This window comes from Colletotrichum aenigma (assembly GCF_013390185.1).
Source record: "Colletotrichum aenigma strain Cg56 chromosome Unknown KSG_Cg56_contig01, whole genome shotgun sequence".
Classification (NCBI taxonomy): Eukaryota; Fungi; Ascomycota; class Sordariomycetes; order Glomerellales; family Glomerellaceae; genus Colletotrichum; species Colletotrichum aenigma.
This window is the reverse complement of record NW_023500907.1, coordinates 4650769-4668440: the sequence shown is the minus strand read 5'-3', so window position 1 is coordinate 4668440 and position 17672 is coordinate 4650769. Positions and strand designations below refer to the sequence as shown.

At 54.8% G+C, this 17672-nt stretch overlaps 5 protein-coding genes across 5 annotated transcripts; 2 read left to right on the top strand and 3 right to left on the bottom strand.

Annotated features, from left to right (window-relative positions):
* Positions 1–1006: 1006 nt before the first annotated feature.
* Positions 1007–2715, bottom strand: stcB-2 (putative sterigmatocystin biosynthesis P450 monooxygenase STCB; the record flags this gene model as incomplete). Its single annotated transcript, XM_037316477.1, has 5 exons — positions 1007–1184; positions 1263–2032; positions 2093–2236; positions 2296–2326; positions 2387–2715. 5 exons carry the CDS (start codon positions 2713–2715, stop codon positions 1007–1009), a joined length of 1452 nt encoding a protein of 483 aa, XP_037186102.1.
* Positions 2716–4099: 1384 nt separating this feature from the next.
* Positions 4100–5067, bottom strand: CGCA056_v001215 (UPF0613 protein; the record flags this gene model as incomplete). The annotated part of the gene is made up of 3 exons (XM_037316476.1): positions 4100–4376; positions 4426–4670; positions 4726–5067. The coding sequence occupies 3 exons, from the start codon at positions 5065–5067 to the stop codon at positions 4100–4102; spliced, it is 864 nt and encodes a 287-aa protein (XP_037184854.1).
* Positions 5068–5572: 505 nt separating this feature from the next.
* On the top strand, positions 5573–8848 carry tti1 (TEL2-interacting protein 1; the record flags this gene model as incomplete). Its single annotated transcript, XM_037316475.1, has 2 exons — positions 5573–5626; positions 5678–8848. The coding sequence occupies 2 exons, from the start codon at positions 5573–5575 to the stop codon at positions 8846–8848; spliced, it is 3225 nt and encodes a 1074-aa protein (XP_037184855.1).
* Positions 8849–11500: 2652 nt separating this feature from the next.
* CGCA056_v001213 (putative amino-acid permease) lies at positions 11501–13356 on the top strand (the record flags this gene model as incomplete). Its single annotated transcript, XM_037316474.1, has 5 exons — positions 11501–11669; positions 11725–11795; positions 11852–11979; positions 12027–13065; positions 13120–13356. The coding sequence occupies 5 exons, from the start codon at positions 11501–11503 to the stop codon at positions 13354–13356; spliced, it is 1644 nt and encodes a 547-aa protein (XP_037184860.1).
* Positions 13357–13880: 524 nt separating this feature from the next.
* On the bottom strand, positions 13881–17201 carry ppk30 (Serine/threonine-protein kinase ppk30; the record flags this gene model as incomplete). Its single annotated transcript, XM_037316473.1, has 3 exons — positions 13881–16097; positions 16150–16247; positions 16295–17201. The coding sequence occupies 3 exons, from the start codon at positions 17199–17201 to the stop codon at positions 13881–13883; spliced, it is 3222 nt and encodes a 1073-aa protein (XP_037184861.1).
* Positions 17202–17672: the final 471 nt, after the last annotated feature.

Below are 17672 nucleotides of genomic sequence, written 5' to 3'. Positions count from 1 at the left end.
CACACGTCAACGGGATTCCAAGAGACGGACTACATCACACCTTGAGTTGGGCTCAAGCACGCAAGCATACGAAAGAATCTCACAATTGCGGGATATTGCTCCCTGCCCTGCACGTTCTTCCCTCGCCTGGGACATGCCCTGTGCGCGAATACCTAAAGTACCTATGCGATTGGACATGAAGGGGTTTCTGGTTTCCCATCGATGGACGGGACGTTGAAACACTGACAACTGCCCACCAGCAGCTTGACTTCCCGCGGGCCATCTCACCGGAAACTGCGACAGCCCCGCCGCAGGCACAGGCCAATCAATGGCCGTCCACGCCTCAGCAAGCGCAAATCGCACGCAGAGTGTCACAGTGTGGACGGTAGGGAGGGCAAGGCCGGCAAGGGAAACGGATGCTGACGCTGCTTCGGATGCAAATGGAAGGATCTCTTCGTTGCTTTCTCATCTGGGTTGCGGCGCAGAAACAAGAATAAATCTTTCAATTCCAGGGCAACCCATTTGTCACCTCCGCTATTAGTGGACCGCGCTACCTACGTAGTGTTGTACCTATTTTCTGCAGCCGCTGGGTTCGCCCCCGACTCGATTCCCAGGCTCGCATACGAATAGGTACACCGGCGAGTACGGAGTAAATCCGAGCAAGTGAAACTTACTTGCGAACTGATGAGATTCTGTCCTGCAAGTCATCTAGACCGACGTATCTATACCTATCTGAAGTTTGCAGTCGTCCACGTAACCGCTTGAAAAATCAGGCCAGATTCTCTAAGCCGAAGCATTGCTGAGAGGTGGCACCAGTATGTAGCCGGATCGGGGCGGGCCAAGTCGTCTTGCTCATCTTCTGCCCTTTCTACATCCCACAGCCTCCACGCGACATATTTGGTGTCTGTCGAAGCCCTCCAGCGCCAACAGGAACAAAACGCCCAGCTATGATCTCCTGAACCTCGCCCCGGCCTTGCTATCTCTTTCAAACCTGGCCAGGACAAGTTCCATCTAAACCATGCGCCGATCACTCTCGTTTCTCAGCAATAGGAACAAACTGCAGCAAACACCTCTGGCCCAGGGGTCGCGACGAGATGAGCTGGTCAGACATGGCCATCGATTCGGCCGTCATGGATGTCTCAGGAAGTGTCGTGTAACGAGTGTAAATGTCCGACAGGAGAATTTTCATCTCGGCCAGCGCCAGGCTACACGGTCAAGAATCAGTCTCTCACTCGAGGGGAAGGGTGAATGAAGTATGCGCTGCACACGAGGGAAAAACTCACTGCTTTCCTACGCAACCCCGGCCACCGTTGGCAAATGCAAACATCAATCGTTTCCTCTCCGCGTCCCCCGTCGGCCCCATCCATCGGCCAGGATCAAACAACTCTGGCCGGGGAAAGACGTCGCTGTTGATCCGATGAACCGAGTACGCCTGGCAGCTCACGATGGTCTTCTCCGGGATGAAGTGCCCGTCAATTGTGCGACCACCCTGGGGCACATACCGGGGAAGGGACATGGGGATGGCGGGGAAGACTCTGAGCCCCTCCTGCACTACAGCATCCAGGAATGGCAGCTTATCAAACGAGACTCCGGGGTTCTCCCGCAGTTCCCGCTGCAATCTCTCCTGGAATTGCATGGACCTGGGCTGCGAGAGCTCCCACATGAGAAAACACAAACCGTCGCCCGTGGTATCGATACCGGCCGCCATGTGATCCAGATTCTCTCCCGCCTTGTCGGTCTGGTCCAAGTCGCTCGACTTCTCGTGCAGACGGCTCAGCAGGGTGAACGGCGACGGGTCGGGCTGCCTGCTCGACTCCATCACAAAGTTGTCCGCGAGAGGCGTCTCACGAGGCTTGGCAAGGGCGTACAGCACCCCAGATAAAGCCTTGTGCAGGGCAGGGCTGTAGTGCTGAATGAGACGGTTCTGCAGGCTGTCGTCGGCGGCGACCTGGTGCATCATCTCCTCGTCCGCGGTGTCTTGGAGGCAGTTTGTGCCGTACGGATGGAATAGGTGATGTGTGACGCAATCGCAGGCGTATGAGTGCAGACTCATCTACACCGGTGTGAGCACACTGCTGCGCGCGGCGACGGCCGCCGTTGCTCGATAACTCACAAAAATGTCATGGCTGTTGCCCACAGAGGCCTCGCATCGCTTGATGAAGTTAAGAGACCTTTCCTGGATGCCACTTAAGGGTGCCGGGCGCAGCACGTTGCTGTTGGCGTAGCGGTCTGCGATGATTCTCTTACGCTTGGCGTGCTGTGTCGCACACTCGATAAGTCTCTAATCCTTCGACGGGGGGGATTCTGGGGCCATACATCTTCCTTTTTCAGGGTGGTGAACATTGTCCTAGACGTGTGTGAGACAGGGAGACCGCCTGGTTAAAAAAAAATACTGCTTTGCTCCTACCTCCGACCATATACTCTGAATAGGTTATAGAACTCCGTCTTGTCATACCCGCTGCCCCCAGAACAGTATATCTCCTTGACAGCATCGTAGGAGGTAAAAGCCACCTCGTTCGGCGCTATACGGACGACGGGGCCGTATTCCTCGTGGAGGCGGTGTATATACTTGGTCCTTTGGGCGTGCCACTCATGCCATTTCAGAAGTAAGGAGGTGAAGGCGGATGCCCTCGGGCCGGGCAGTCTCCATAACGGGGAAGAAACACAGCGGGCGAGGTAGACAAGGGTGAGGACAACGGAGGCCGCTCCGAGGACGACGGGTGACAGAAGCAGCATGATGAAGTCTTGCCTCCAAGGGATCCGAAGGGACGGCCAGGGTGCTGGAAGAAAGAGGAAAAGGTGCCTCTTACAGGAAACAAAGGCGCCGTGATTCATGGACCGGAGCTCGAGTGACGCCGGGACCTCTTATCAGCTCCGGGCCGGCGACGATAGGTGCTGTTCAATCAGCGCGTTTCTATTCGTAAATGACCAAGCGCAGGCATGGCGTTTTAGGTAACCGGTACCCACTAGAGCCCCAAAATGGAGACGTGAGGGGCACCCGACATTGATCGCAATGACAACCCCTCCATCCCCCACCCTGCCACTTTGATTCTGGCAACGGACCATACATTCACTTGAACACCCTCACTTGTTGGCATAAAGAGGATGCATTCTGTAGCCTCATAAATTTATACAGGCTCAACTCCAAAATCTACGCCTGCCCTCACCCTTTCACCATCTACCATGCAACGCCTCAACTCGCCTCAGCCGCCCACTGTTGTACACCGTTCATCTCGCCTTGGAGCCCTATCGTGATACAGCCCGTCATCATAGCTCTCCCCGCCTCTTAGATTCCTGCTTTGCCTTGTCATTTGAACTGCCTCCGCCAAACAAGCTGCTCAGCCAAGACATACCAGGAATCGATACTGAGCCTGCCGGCGGGTACTCCTTGCCGTTGACCGTGACCTTGGGCGTGCATGTGCACCACTGGTCCTCAGGGACGCCGCTCAGAGCCGAGGGGATGTGCTGGCCGCAACCACGCCAGGTTGCCTTTGCTAGCTGGCTGTTAGCCTATGAGTTGCTATGGGGTTGGAGTTCTTGGGTCGAACTTACAGCAAGTCGAGCAAGTGACTCCGAAACACATGTTGAAGGACGGGGGAAAGCTGGAGGTAGAAATGTTGTAGTACCAATGATCGACGGTGATGGTCAGTTGTAGTTTGTAAAAGGTGAGCTTTGACTTTTCGATGATCGATTTTAGGTAGCGTGTGTAAGGTAGTCTGTGGATGTTGACGGGCATGAGCTCCCAAGGGATTAAGTATTCGCGGCGCCCGCGATCGCATAATCAACCAGGGCAGTTCTTGGGGTCGGCGACCTGCATTGAGCATCGCCGCTACCTCTGCCCGAGTAAGTGGGTCTCGGGACACGAACGCGCCTGCCTATCGCCGACCTCGCTCATTACACTGCCCAGGTACCTAGCAAAGTAGAACAAGGTCCTACTACTGGCGAAGAAGTTCAACCTAGAAGATCAAGTTGACGCGTATTCATCCTTGAATTCCTTCTATGTTCTAGAGGTATATTGGTATACATTCACTCTTTTGGGCGGCCGCCGAGGCAAAGTTTGCGAGCCACTTAGTCGCCGATCTGGCCAGCCCAGTTAAACCAGACAAAGCTGTTCCTGACTTCACATTTGCTGGATGAACTCCGTCACGCGGCCTGCCAACCATTCCTGGGCCTCTGCCTGCTTCACAGCATGGCTTGCTCCTGGGATCACCCCGCTCAAATGGTGCACTTTTGGGCTCGTCTTCTTCCACGAGTCGATAAGAGCTTGCTTGTCGATTTTGGCCGGGACGAACTCATCTTCGGCCGAGTGCAGAGCCATCACCGGTTGCTCGAACCTCTGCCAGACCGAAGACACGAAGGACTCGTCGAGATCAGATGAGAAGTAGTCATCATCGCCCCTGGGATAAGTCAGCATCGACCGTCACCAAAAGTTGGGTGGTGGCTTACCCGTTGGCCGCCAGCGCATGCCAACGGTATGCCGTGATGGGCGTATCAAACAAGGACGGCAGGTGGTCTGTAGGCATGGCCTCGCCCGCCTTACCCTCTGCAATCATTTTCTCTGCAAGATCCACGCCCTTCTTGTACAGCTCCGGTGTGATGAAGTCGGCAATACTCTCTCTGTCTGATGCCGGGCCCTGGAGGATGAACCCGTCGACGGGATCCTCCTTGTGCTTGGTGTATTCGACGGAATCCTAAAGACGTGAGCTGAAGTTTCGACTATTATCAATCTCAAGATGGCCTGCGCACCTGGCACCCGGTCGAGTGTCCCATGAGGACAATCTTCTTCTTTCCGATACCTCGGAGATATCTTACGAGGGCCGAAATGTCCTCGACATCATTCTTCAGGCTCGAATAACCGTACCCCGTAAACGAGCTCCTCATCCTGATCTCGAAGACAGACCAGTCCAGACTCTTAGCCTCAAGGTTCCTGGCTATAGTTTGAGTATAAGAAACGGTGTGAGGCCCATCTCCGAGGCCGCCAACAAAGATTATGGCATTCGAGCCTGACGGCCCTATCTCGTAGGCGGTGGCGTTGGAAGTTGGTGAGTCGTAAGGGTGCACGACGCAAGAGAAAGTTCCTGAAGCCATGGCCTGTGCAAAATTCGAATAGGATATCACAAGATAAATCAGGAGCTCTTATGGAAAACAACACAGCCAGTCAAAACCGCAAGACTTGCAATGAGATGTGTCGTGTTGATGTAGGTACTTGGGCACCTAAATACGGCACCGATTTCCCTAGGTGCCTTAGTGGAGCTTCCAATATTCTTACAGGGCGCTGAAAACGCGGTGGCCACTGATGGATGCCTACCTTACTGGGAATGCCCCACATGGCAGCCTCCCGATTGGCCCGCCTGCTTCGCATCCTGTGTTTGCTTCCATCATCGTTTCCCAACCTGAACTGCGAAACATCACTAAGCTTCAAGAGCACAATGCGGCTCGCATCCCAACTACACCCACATATTCATGCGCGCCCAACTACCTTCATTCGGTCACTTGATTATATGAGGAGCTCTCTCAGAGATTGATAAGTTAGGAAGCCCTGGAGTGCAGGAACCGAGGCATCGTTACCTGACTGTGATGAAATATCCTCAACATGGCTACCGCCTCCGGAAACTCGACCCCGGCCCGAAATGAGTTCTTCCAACAGGTTCGCACCCGTAAATACTTCCGCCATCAAGGGGCTAATACATACTCATAGCTCAAGCCATGCTGTGTTTCGATCAGCCAGTTGGCCATCCGGCCTCCGGAGGGACCATCATCCTTTCAGCGCCTCACAGAACTGGCCACCGAACTCTTCTGCATTCTCAATGACCAAATCAACAGAGATTCCACAGTCATGGACGAGAAACTCGCTGATTACGTTTTCTTCCCGCTCTCCCATATATTTAGAAATCAGGACAAATACCCCAAGCGCCTTGTAGAACTCTCAATCAAGTGTTTGACCATCATCATCAGCCACGGCTGGAAGTCAAACATCTCGCCCGACATCATGCAACAACTTCTGATCCTGCTCACTTTCGTCATTGGAGGAGTTCCGGGCAGGGAAGAAACACGCGATCTTCCCGAGGAGACCGAGCTTGAATCGTTGAGGGCTTTGACCGCCCTAATCACGGTGACCGGGTCGTCCGTCAAGGCCGCGCCGGCCCTGACCGAAGAGAAAATGGTGCCTACTCTTGGACATACCATCACTATTCTTCTCGACTGCGTTAATAACGGAAGGACGTCGGCGATTCAGCTCGAAGCCCTCCGAACCCTCAGCTGCTTCTACACCGGTATCAGGGACCATGCTGCTCTAGCTTCGTTCCTTCCCGGCGTTGTCTCCTCGTTGACAAAACTTCTTGCCAAGCCCCAGAGAGAAAAGACTCGTGCCCTCGTGGCGTCAGTTCAGTGCTTGAAACTGGTTCTAATACAGGTTCTAGGCGATGTCAAGACTCGAAGCATAGTCGCCAAACCGAACCCTCAGGAACAGTCCCAGGCGGAGAAAGCACAGATATTGAGCTCATCGTGGCTCAATGCAACCGCTTCTCAAATCAAGCTGGCCATGGCAACTGTATTAAAGCTACGCAATCACGACTCCGAGGATGTACACGAGGCACTACTAGCATTGTCACTCGGCCTTCTTGACGAGTGTCATACCTCGCTAGAAAATTGCGCTTCGATTCTTGTTGAAACAGCAATGGTTCTATCTCCAGCCGACCAAGTTCAGTCACTTTTGGCAACGAGTTTACATGACCTGGCAATCTTATACCCTAAGATCGGAGAAATTGTCAAGGTCACATGCTACAATTGGATCACAAGCTTGCCTAGGATCATGCAATCCGCTGACGAGTTGAACAAACAAGCTGCCATCCAGAATTTAAGAAAGGGAATGTCCATGGTGAGCAGCCTTCAGCTGGATTCGTCGCTTCTTGATGAGTTCATCGGCGCGGCCCTGAGAGATAGCGTAACCTCTCTCGTGAGCGATACCAAACAAGGCAAAGTTATGTATCTGGTTTCAGCGGATTCTTCGTGGTATAGCCAAGATATTGCCAAGGCAGAAGCGAGTTCCAAGCAGTATCAGAACGTTCTGTTATCTCAAGACAGCCAGGTAGGCACGCGATCATCGATGCTCGATTTGTTGTCTCAAGTCGGACCAGCATCACAGCAAGCCAAAATTGCAGCGGAGATGTTGGACTTCGCTCGAGATGCAACTGGCGATACACAGACAGCTTCAATCTGGCTGAGCTTCGAGCTTCTCAAAGCGGCCCTGTCGCGCTCTGGCGACTTGGACGACCTGCTGGACTTCTCTTCGCTAAATCCGGCAGGCGACGAGGCCGATGCGGTCTTCCAGGAACTGTACACCTTTGCTGTTATGGTTCTTGACTCCCACTCGGAGCTATCTGAATTAGACTGGAGGTTGGAGGCAACCGCACTCGAGGTCACTGCGTTTGCTGCGTCAAGATCAGGAGAAGCCTTCAGGCCAGAGCTCATTGACGTACTATACCCCATCACGACATTTTTGGGCTCGACAAGTGATCGGCTGAGAGGTCACGCTATTACAACACTGAACATTCTGGCCGCTTCCTGTGGGTACAAGAGCGTGTCCGACCTCGTCATCGAGAATGCCGACTACATGATCAATTCAGTTTCTTTGCGTCTCAACACGTTGGACATTACACCGGCGTCCACGAAGGTCTTGGTGATGATGACTAGCTTGACTGGTCCGCGACTGCTTCCATATCTAGATGACGTGGTGGCGTCCATTTTTGCGGCATTGGACAACTACCACGGGTATCCCATCTTCGTGGAGAGCCTATTTTCAGTCCTCAAAGAGGTCGTCACCCAAGGCGCAAAATCAGACAAACTCCTACTCGAAGGCCGACGGAATGGCCCTGACAGCCACAAGAAAGTCGCCGCCAAGCCCACCACGATCGCCGATATTATCGACTTGCTGAGAAGGCGACAAGAACGGGAGAAGAGAGCAGAGGAAGATGCAGACGTGGAAGAATTCAATTCATCGCATCCGCAACAGCCTTGGGGTCCGGAAAAGATCCAAGGAGACAAAGGCCCCGAGGATGTGGATGAGGCGGATAGCCAGATTGACAAGGAGAAACCACCAAAGACGCCGACCTACGCGCTTCTCGAAAAGATCACAACCTTGACCCAGCATTACCTTACCTCTCCCAGTCCTACCCTGCGCAAATCTTTGCTGGACCTCTTGACGACCGTGTCTCCTGCACTCTCGGGCGACGAGGACTCGTTCTTGCCCCTCATCAATGCCGTCTGGCCGGTTGTCAAAAGCAGAATGTACGATCAGGAAGCTTTCGTAGCCATCTCAGCGTGCGACACTCTGTCTATGCTATGCGCCACTGCTGGAGACTTTTTGAGCTCCAGAATCAAGACAGAATGGTGGGACGGGCTGGGCAAATGGTGCAGGGCCAAAAAGACGGAAGCACGCCGCTTCCAGAATCAGAGCAGGTCTTATCAAGATACCAACAAGTCAGGCAATACGGCAGCGTCTGCGAGTCAGGGAATCATCATCCCCATCCGCTCTGGCAACGATCTGCTGGGCCAACAATCTCTTGACGTGGCCACCAGCTCGGTATCCGGCGGACTAGGCAAATTTTCTCAGGCAGCACAGATCTGGGAGGCTGCTAACCGCCTGTTGATAGCAATTGCGTCTCATGTTCGCATTGAGGAAGCAATCTTCGATGAGTTCCTGGAGCTTTTGGCAGACGACCTCGAGAAGAACCATGAGGCACGCCAAGCGTTGGAAGTGATCAACCCTGACGCCGTCTGGTTTGTGCGGTATCAGCAAGGGCATATCCAACCGCTGCAAACGCCCCAGCTCGAGGGTTACACCTTCGCTCCACTGCCTACGTTGGGCTGAGATGCTTCATCCATGTCTGTTGCTTTGGAAAGACGTGTTACTGGACTTGGCATTGTAGCTTCGGCCACTAATATCGGCTCACCAGCGTTCTTGCCCGATTACCCAGGGGCCCAGTGAAATATCAGTCTGTTCGCATCGTGAGCATGTGTTCACGAGGGATGGCGGCATGCAGATTGCGGCAGCTAGAAGGTCACTAGAAGAGTTCTAGTGTGTGTAAGGACGAGCTGGATGTCGGGATAATGCGAATTCATGCTGCCGTTCGCCTGCTTGCTTGGTCTCGAGCTGAAGGTGTGAGAGCTGAATGCGAAGCTTCTTCGGCAAGGCGAGAAGAGTCGCAGGCGAAGCAAACAAGTAGCATTCCGGCGCTTCTTGACGCCCGGCTGCAGTGCGTACGCGCAGCCGGTTGTCACGCTGACGCGCGGGGGTTCACCTGTCGGCGAGTCCGAGCTCTGCGATAGCAGGGAATAGCTATCAGCAGATCAATCTTTAGCCCTGACAGGAGATAGTTGAAGAAATTGATTTGTCCGCTATTGCTCTCGTTGTATTTCTTCCGGCAACCGAGCGTCTATTCAGTCGGTGGGAATCGCGCATAGATCAACGGTTCCACCAACCTGGTTCTGTTCGAAATTCGGTTCGAAATTCGACGAACAGGCACATGTCTGGACAGACGGGAAAACAATATCATGACTACAACTTCCCCGCATCTTTGCGAGGCCATCGTTCCACGAGGTCATGGGCATAGCAATCAAAGCAGCGGGCTGGCGAGCGAATTCCGAGTAAAATCACATTCCTATTCCGGATGAGGGTGTACATGGGAACCCGAACATAACATTACGCTTCATCCTTCTGTTCAGGTGGCTCGCTTGGGCAGACACTCATGGTCGCGGCATCTCGGCAAGGGGGGTGTTGAGTAATACCACCAATAGAGGAAGCACCAAGTCTGGAACAAGTCTCTCGGGCGACGTTGGGGGCGGTGGATGGACGTTGGGAGAAGCACTAGAGGCCAAGAGCGACTACAGATCCCCCGGCCTCTTGGCCCTGGATCGAGCCAATGATTGTATCAGACCCGTATTGCTGCAAAAGCTTGGTTTCTCTCGGCGCAGCGGGGAATTGAGGACTTCATGTGACGATCCCCTCAGTCGCAATTGACGGAAGATCGAGGACAAGCTCCTAGTCTGTTGTTGCCTTTAGCACTCTCGATAGTCTGTCTCCCCACCGCCTGTCAAATGGATTCCAAATTACAATCAGAGGTAGTTGAGTACGCTTGCTAGCCAGGTTGCCCCGAGTCAGATCATGGCGCCATGTCAGTTTGCATCGGGGACGCTACGCGGCCATCCGCAATTCAACCACCACCAACCGTCCATTCCTTCCCGCCCCCCTTCAGAAGTCCTGCCGCACCACACCGAGCAGCATTCTAGAACAAATCGAAGAAGGACCAGCGTCTAGCATGCGGCAATTATCCCAGATAGTGGCGGCCACCCGGGAGGCGTCGTCGGCGCACTGGGCATCGCGTGCTGAGCGTTATCACCCCCGGGTGCGACTCTTTGAGACCTTCGGAGCATCTAACCCTTTCCTTACTAGACACCAACGCCGGCATTTTGTCACTCTCAGCATGAACCCGGACGCTGCGTCAACCCCATCTATCAAAAGTAACAAAACGGGAGAAGGAAAGAAAGACAGCGTTCATCTCGTCTCTACTTCTCCCAAATATTACATCACGCAATGCCCAGACTGCAAAGATGAGGGCAAAATTTGGATAAGACCAGGTATCAAACACGCAGAAGCAGTTCTTCCGACATTACTTTCGTGTAAAACCCGAACCTTCAACACCTGCCTTATCTGTAACTAAACTCTGCTGCCGTGCAAGTGCGCATCAGTGAGCCAGCAGTCTTATCAACGAGCAGGGGCATAGAGCAGGGGATGGCCGGCCTGTTGGAAGAGGTGGAGGTGCGCCGGGGGAAGAGACACCCCAGAGTATCGCCGAGAAAGCCAAGATATCATGCCGACTTGACCCAATCGGCGACGCTTCCCTCCACCTAACCCCAAACACCAAACGAGCTGCCACCACCATCGCTATTCTTTGGGTCGTTGTGGTATCTTTGGCCGAACGAAGCTAACCTCAACTTCATCCTATGTCCCTGTCTAGCCATACGCATGCCGCGCCGGGTGACAATGGGACCACCCCAGGCCTGGCTCCCCCGTCGCCCGGGACCACTGTATTGGTTTCTAGTGCACCTGGGGGGATGAGCTTTGGTCTTATCGTGGACGAAAGCTTGTCTCGTCTACCTTCGTTCCCCATTCGACGTGTCAAGGGTCTAGTCCGTACGAATCATCCTGCCGCGCGTGAGCGTAACAGTCCCAAGGGGACTAACGCAGCGGCGAACCCGGAGGAGTAGTATGGCCTGTCCCCATGGTCCTGGGACTGCTCTTTGCAGACTACGGGGCCCTGTGGTAGTCGGTAGTCTATATGTCCCGTATCAGAGGTCATTTCCCAGCCCTCAGACGAGCTGACCTGCTCGATCTAGGGGGTATATATCAGGGACCTCTTGGCACCCCCAGAAAGCTTGGATGAAGCGTCCCCGGTTCGTCCTTCTTCGCAGTGCCCAACAACCATTCTGAGGAGGTGGCATCATCTGATACCGGTTCGCCGTCATGTCTTCCCAACCCGTCGTCGACGACGAGAAGCACTACGCCAAGGATCCCGTGGTGGATAGCCAAAATGGCTATGAGGGATCCCACGATGAGGAGGTCGGCGTTGTCACCAAGGGCGAGCCCCTTCAGCGCAACCTACGCAGTCGCCACATGCAGATGATCGCCATCGGTCAGTCTCACTGCTAACAAAGCTCCGTTTGTGCAGATACTAACGCTCTGGATAGGTGGTGCTATTGGAGCAGGTCTCTTCGTCGGTTCTGGTGGTGCTCTGCGAACTGGTGGTCCGGCCGCTTTGGTATGGGCTTAGAACATACATTTCGAATAGGCCCGCATCTAACATAGAGGCTCTAGGTCATCGGCTACATGATTGTCGGAATCATGTTGATGTTCACGACCCAGGCCCTCGCTGAAATGGCTGTCCTCTATCCGGTCAACGGTGCCTTCTTCACCTACGTCTGCCGCTTCGTCGACCCATCCTGGTACGTTTCATCTCCCATTCACCATAGCTAGACTAACAAACATCCAGGGGATTCGCCATGGGCTGGGATTATGCCATCGCTTGGCTCACCGTTCTTCCCTTCGAACTCGTCGCAGCAAGTATCACAATCAAGTTCTGGCGTGACGACATCAACATGGGTGTATGGGTCACAGTCTTCCTCGTCCTACTCGCAATCATTCAAATCTTTGGTGTCCGCGGCTATGGTGAAGTCGAGTTCATCCTCTCCATCATCAAGATCGCGGCTTGCACGGGCTTCATCATTCTCGGCATCGTCATCAACTGCGGCGGCGTCGGTGACAAGGGCTATCTCGGTGCCAAGTACTGGCACGACCCGGGCGCCTTCCAGAACGGCTTCAACGGTTTCGCTGGCGTCTTCGTCGTTGCTGCTTTTGCTTTTGGCGGCACCGAGCTCGTCGGTCTGGCTGCTGCCGAGTCCACGAACCCTCGAAAGGCCATTCCCACTGCCTCCAAGCAGGTCTTCTGGCGTATCGCCTTCTTCTACATCGTCAACCTCTTTATCCTCGGCCTCATCGTCCCCGCCAACGACCCCCGTCTCATGGGCTCCTCTGGCGCTAACACCAAGGCATCTCCCTTCGTCCTCGCCATCCAGGACGCCGGTATCAACGTCCTCCCCTCCATCTTCAACGCCGTCATTACCATCTCCGTCATTAGCGTCGCCAACTCTTGCACGTTTGGATCCACCCGCACGATGCAGGCTATGGCCGAGCGTGGCATGGCCCCCCGCGTCCTCGCCTATGTTGACAAGGCAGGTCGGCCCATCTGGTGCGTCCTCATACAGCTCGCCTTCGGTCTGCTGGCCTTCATAGGCGAGTCGGCCGACAGCAGCACCGTCTTTGGCTGGCTCCTCGCCCTCTCCGGTCTGTCCTACTTCTTCGTTTGGGGCTCCATCTGCCTGGCCCACATCCGCATGCGTCTGGCCTGGAAGCTGCAGGGCTACACTCTTGAGCAGATCCCGTACAAGGTGCCTCTTGGCATCTGGGGTAGTGTCATCGGCCTGGGCCTGAACTTCATCTGCCTCATCGCCACCTTCTATAACGCTCTATACGTAAGTCTTTCCGTAGCCCCTGAGTGATTCAACAGTATACTAACAAACCATCAGCCCTCCCCTGACGCCACCCCCGATGCCGAGGCCTTTTTCACCCAGTACCTCGCGGCTCCCATCGTCATCTTCCTGTACCTGCTCTGGAAGGTCATCTCTCGCGACACTAGCATGTACGTGCCGCTCAAGGACATCGACCTCAAGTCGGGCGTCCGCCTCCAGGAACCCAGCGACGAGCCCATGCCCGAGAAGACGTGGGCCAACCTCCCCCGACGGGTTGCCCGCGCTCTGTTCTAGCTCAACAGCGAATGGTCTATCGAATTCAATGGCGAGCCGTGTATGCAGCTTTCGCCCTTGACCGACAAGCCGAAAGAAAAGGCGAATTGCGTGAGTGTAAAAGGAGAGAAGGGACTAGACTACGAGTTTAATGAGTCGGATTTTTACAAAAATATTAGTGTTATTTCAATCCAAAGATACCAATCGTTCATTGTTTCCTTTGATCCAGCATTGCTGTTTAGAGTACGAGGACTATCTCGGCATCCATCACGATCGAAAAACACGTGCCTGGGTCCTCAATTGGACAAGTCGCGTTGAAACAGTGTTCTACAATCGTATATACAAGAAAGATGAGCCCAACTGTCTTCAGCTTGGTCTATCCAGAGCATGACCATTCTTGTCCTCAGTAAAACGTTGTGTGCACACGTAAATTGACAGTTTATGCGCTTGCTGATCAGTGTGTGTATATTCAAGTCTAGCCCAACTCGCCCGTCTACGTCGGCTTCGCTGTCGTGCGTAGCCACAGATGCAAAATGCGAGGTGTTTTACCTTGCCGGTCGCTGCTCGCCCGCCTCCGCTGCGAGGTCACGTTCAACCATCTCGATAGAGCCCAAGCTAGGGAATCGCTTCGAGAAGTCTTGCAAATAATCCTCCTTCTCTCTGGCCGACATTTCTATCACTGGCCGACCGGGGAGTCCTACGCCAACAAGGTGGTCGGAGGACATCGAGGGGGCCTGTGATGATTTCGGTGGCGAGCCTGACCGGCCACCGGTCGGCAAGCTATTTAGGTGCATCGGCTTACGCGGTGCCACTGGCCTCGGCCCAGGAGTGCTTCGCCCCGTTTGTGAGACAGGATCGCTGGCAGACGGCCGCACTTTGTGGACGGCGACATCTTGAGCGTTGGAGGGTGTCACGGATCGAGATTTAGCGCCGCCAACCGGCTTCCGGGGAATATCAGGAAGCTGCTTATCCAGTCGGTTTGGGGTTGGAGAGTTGTCGGTGTAGACTCCGTAGCCTTGTGCGGTACGAGGAACCTGCGTCGAGGACTTCTGGCCTTCATTCAACAGATTTTGCACTCTGTTCTGAATGCTGACGGCTCGAGAAACGCCGCCAATGCTCTTCGGCAGCCCGCCGGGACCTGAACTCTGATTAGTGAATCGTTGGCGGTATTCTGCTGCTGCTGCTTCGACACGGCGCTCTTCCTCCTCAAGCCGGAGCCGTTCGAGCTCTCGTCGCATGGCGGGAGTCATGTCTTCAGTCTCCTCCATGCCCTTGCCGTCATCAGTACGGCCATCGGTAGCCTCTGAACCCTCGATTGGGGTGAGTGTCGGGCGATCTAGTTGCTTGAGCGGTGACGGCGTTCGGGCGGGCGCCGGGGCCTGGTTTCCTTCAAACCGCTTGAATGCATCTCCAAACTTCCCAGCCAAGATGTTCTTAGTTCCAGAGAGCGAGCTCAGACTTCCGCGCTTGCCATGCTTCGCGCCCCACTCCTTCCTCTCTGATTTGGTCTCTTCCATGCTGCGCAGAAACTCTACATTTGATTCGATGTGCGCTTCCTCCTGCTCCGGCTCCGTGGGCGCCGCAGGAGATGGCACTCTATCCGGGAACTTTGGAGACATCAAGCCCGGAGAGGGTAATGGCTTTGAGGATCCTTCCTTCTCGCGAAGAAAATCCAGGTTCGACTCCAGGTGTGTGCTCACCGGACGCTGGCGGCCGTCAATGGATCTTCTTTGGGCGCTTGAGTCAAGGAGATCCAGGCTTGGGCGTCCGCCCTCAAGGGACGGACGAGATGATGATGGATGCCGCACGTGGTTCGGCCGAAATTGGTATGAAGGGACCCGTGGAATAGACCCAGGAACTGGATCGTCCGCTGCTGAACGGCTAGGAAGGCTCGATTCGGACTGACGAGGAAGGCTTGTTGACCGACTGGGGTCTGTCGTAGGTACTCGCCATATAGGTCCTGGCTCACGGGCTTGCTGCTGCTCCGGAGGCGGCGTATTTGTCATTGTGCCAGTCGACACGTATCTCGATGGCGGTGCCTGATACGGGTTTTGGGCATGAGCGTGGGCCTGGGAGTGAGACGAAATAGCTTGCAGCTCAGGGTTCTTGTTGATAATTGCATGCGCTCTGCTCATCTCGGCTTGCTGTGTAGGAGCCGAGGCAGTTTTTGTCAAGCCCACGGCTCCCGGTGGAGGAGACTTCACCGTCGGAGGTGTGTAAGAAGAAGCTCCCGTTGGCGCGACTGTCCTCGGACGAACTGGCTCCTGGTTCTTCGGGGGCGAGTGCGCAGCTGGAAACGCCGCGTCTACGGGCTTCTCAGCGGGTCGCTGGGCCTGGCTTCGCTGCTGCTGCTGCGTTGCAGGGGGGGTGTGGGAGTCAAAGTTGAATTTGGATCCAGACTCATGGAGCAGAGAAAACTGATCCAAAGATGGGAACCGAGATGAAAATTCATCGACATCTGCCACAGGAGTAGCAGCAGCAGCCGCCGCCGTTGCCGCAGCTGGTGTGTCTAGAGCAGCGAATGGGTCTCCATTGGTGACGCGCATGGGAGACGGGCTTGGCTTTGCCGCTTGCTGGGCCTGCGCCTGAGGCTGTTGGCTGGACGCCGGAAGTCTGCCTCTCCTCATGGGCACAATGTCCGGGAGAACTTGCTCCTCTTGCTTCGCCGGGGCAAACACGGCGCCGACTACTGGCTTGGCCCCCGCAGGCTCAGTTGCGGCAGGTCTGCTTTGTGGCTCCGAACGTTGCTTTCCGGTGTAGATCTATGCCATCCTCAGTGAGCTACTCGTTGGAGGGTTTCATGGAATAACCTACGTCGTGTATAGGGACGTCGCGACCCTGCATGGCGCAGCCTTCGCGCAGAACCTGATAGATGTTTGGTCTAGCTGCGGGGCTCTCACGCAGCATGGAAGCTGTCTCTTGTTAAGCGTGGTTTTCGGCCCAGGTCTTGGGGACTTACCAATCAACTTCTTGAGGCGATCCGAAAAGACTGGATAACTAGGGAATCTATAACTTGCGTTGAGGATAGCCAGCTGCCCCTGGTCCTCGAACGGGGTAGTGTAGTAGCACAACTTGTACAACAGCACACCCAAGGCCCAAATGTCAGATTTTTCGTCGATGGGAAGTTTGCGGTAGACATCAATCATCTCGGGACTCCTGTATTGCATGGTGGTGTGTTTTTGTACGTCCTCGTCCATGAGCCTGCATTCGACGACGGTTTGCGGCGCGGGTTTCGGCGGAGCAGCAGATCCAAAATCGCAGACCTTGAACTTTTTCTGGGAGCCATGGCTGACGATGAGCACGTTTTCGACCTTCAAGTCACGGTGAAGGAGAGGTGGCTTGAGGTAGTGCATGCAGGCGACGCCCTCGGCGATGTCTGTGAAGATGTGGAGGATCTCGGGCTCGGTCAAGCGATGCTGAAGACGTGTGTTCATGAAATCGATCAAACCGCCCCCATCGCAGAATTCCATGAGGAGGAAGACTTCATAACCGCCGCCACGCATCTCAGAGGCGTGAGAATCGATGTATGTAACGATTGGGCGATGACCCTTGAGCCTCTTCATGGTTTCGACCTCGGTTCGCATGCTCCGCAGCGCCTCCTTATCGGGGACAGCCACTCTCTTCAGGACAGCCATGTCTGTGCCGTCGATGGGCTTCGGGAGCTTGACCAGATATACGTGGGCAAACCCTCCCTCGGAGAGATATTTCTGAATCACCACCCTGTGGTTTCCAACTTGTATCTTCGTTCCGGGAGCGAAAGTGCCCGCAGGGGCGGTAGGCACGGGGGCAGGCATTGGGGCGCCATAGGTGGCAGGATGGGCAGCTCGAGGTGCCGCTGCGGGCATGTGATGGCCATAGGATGCCATATCGACGGGATGGACTTGCGGTAGTGGTCGTCGGCTAGGAGAAGAGGTTGTCGCCGCCCGACGTAGTCAAGACAGGGTAGGTGTAGGGTTGGCAGGCGGTCGAGTACGGTGAGGGTGATGGAGCTAGTGGATTCGATGAGAGGAGCGACGGTGACATTGACTCGTAGATGCGACCCGGTCGAGGCACAGTTAAGCCATTCTTGGGCATCGATGGCGGATGTGGGCGTCTTTGATGATTTGATTCTAGGTTGCCATCAAGCTGGCCCTAAAGTCGGACATGTGTAGTAAGAGTTGTAGATAGTAGGCAGCACGCGGTGCATAAGGTAGGTCAGGTAGGTACGGAGAGTCCAGTCCATCAGCCGCTGTTAGTGGTGGAGCGCTGGCATAAGGCTTTGGGAAGCTAACCCAAGACCCTGGCACACCCTGTTCACAGTTGCATGTTTCGCAATGCATCAGTCGGGGAAGTGTCGG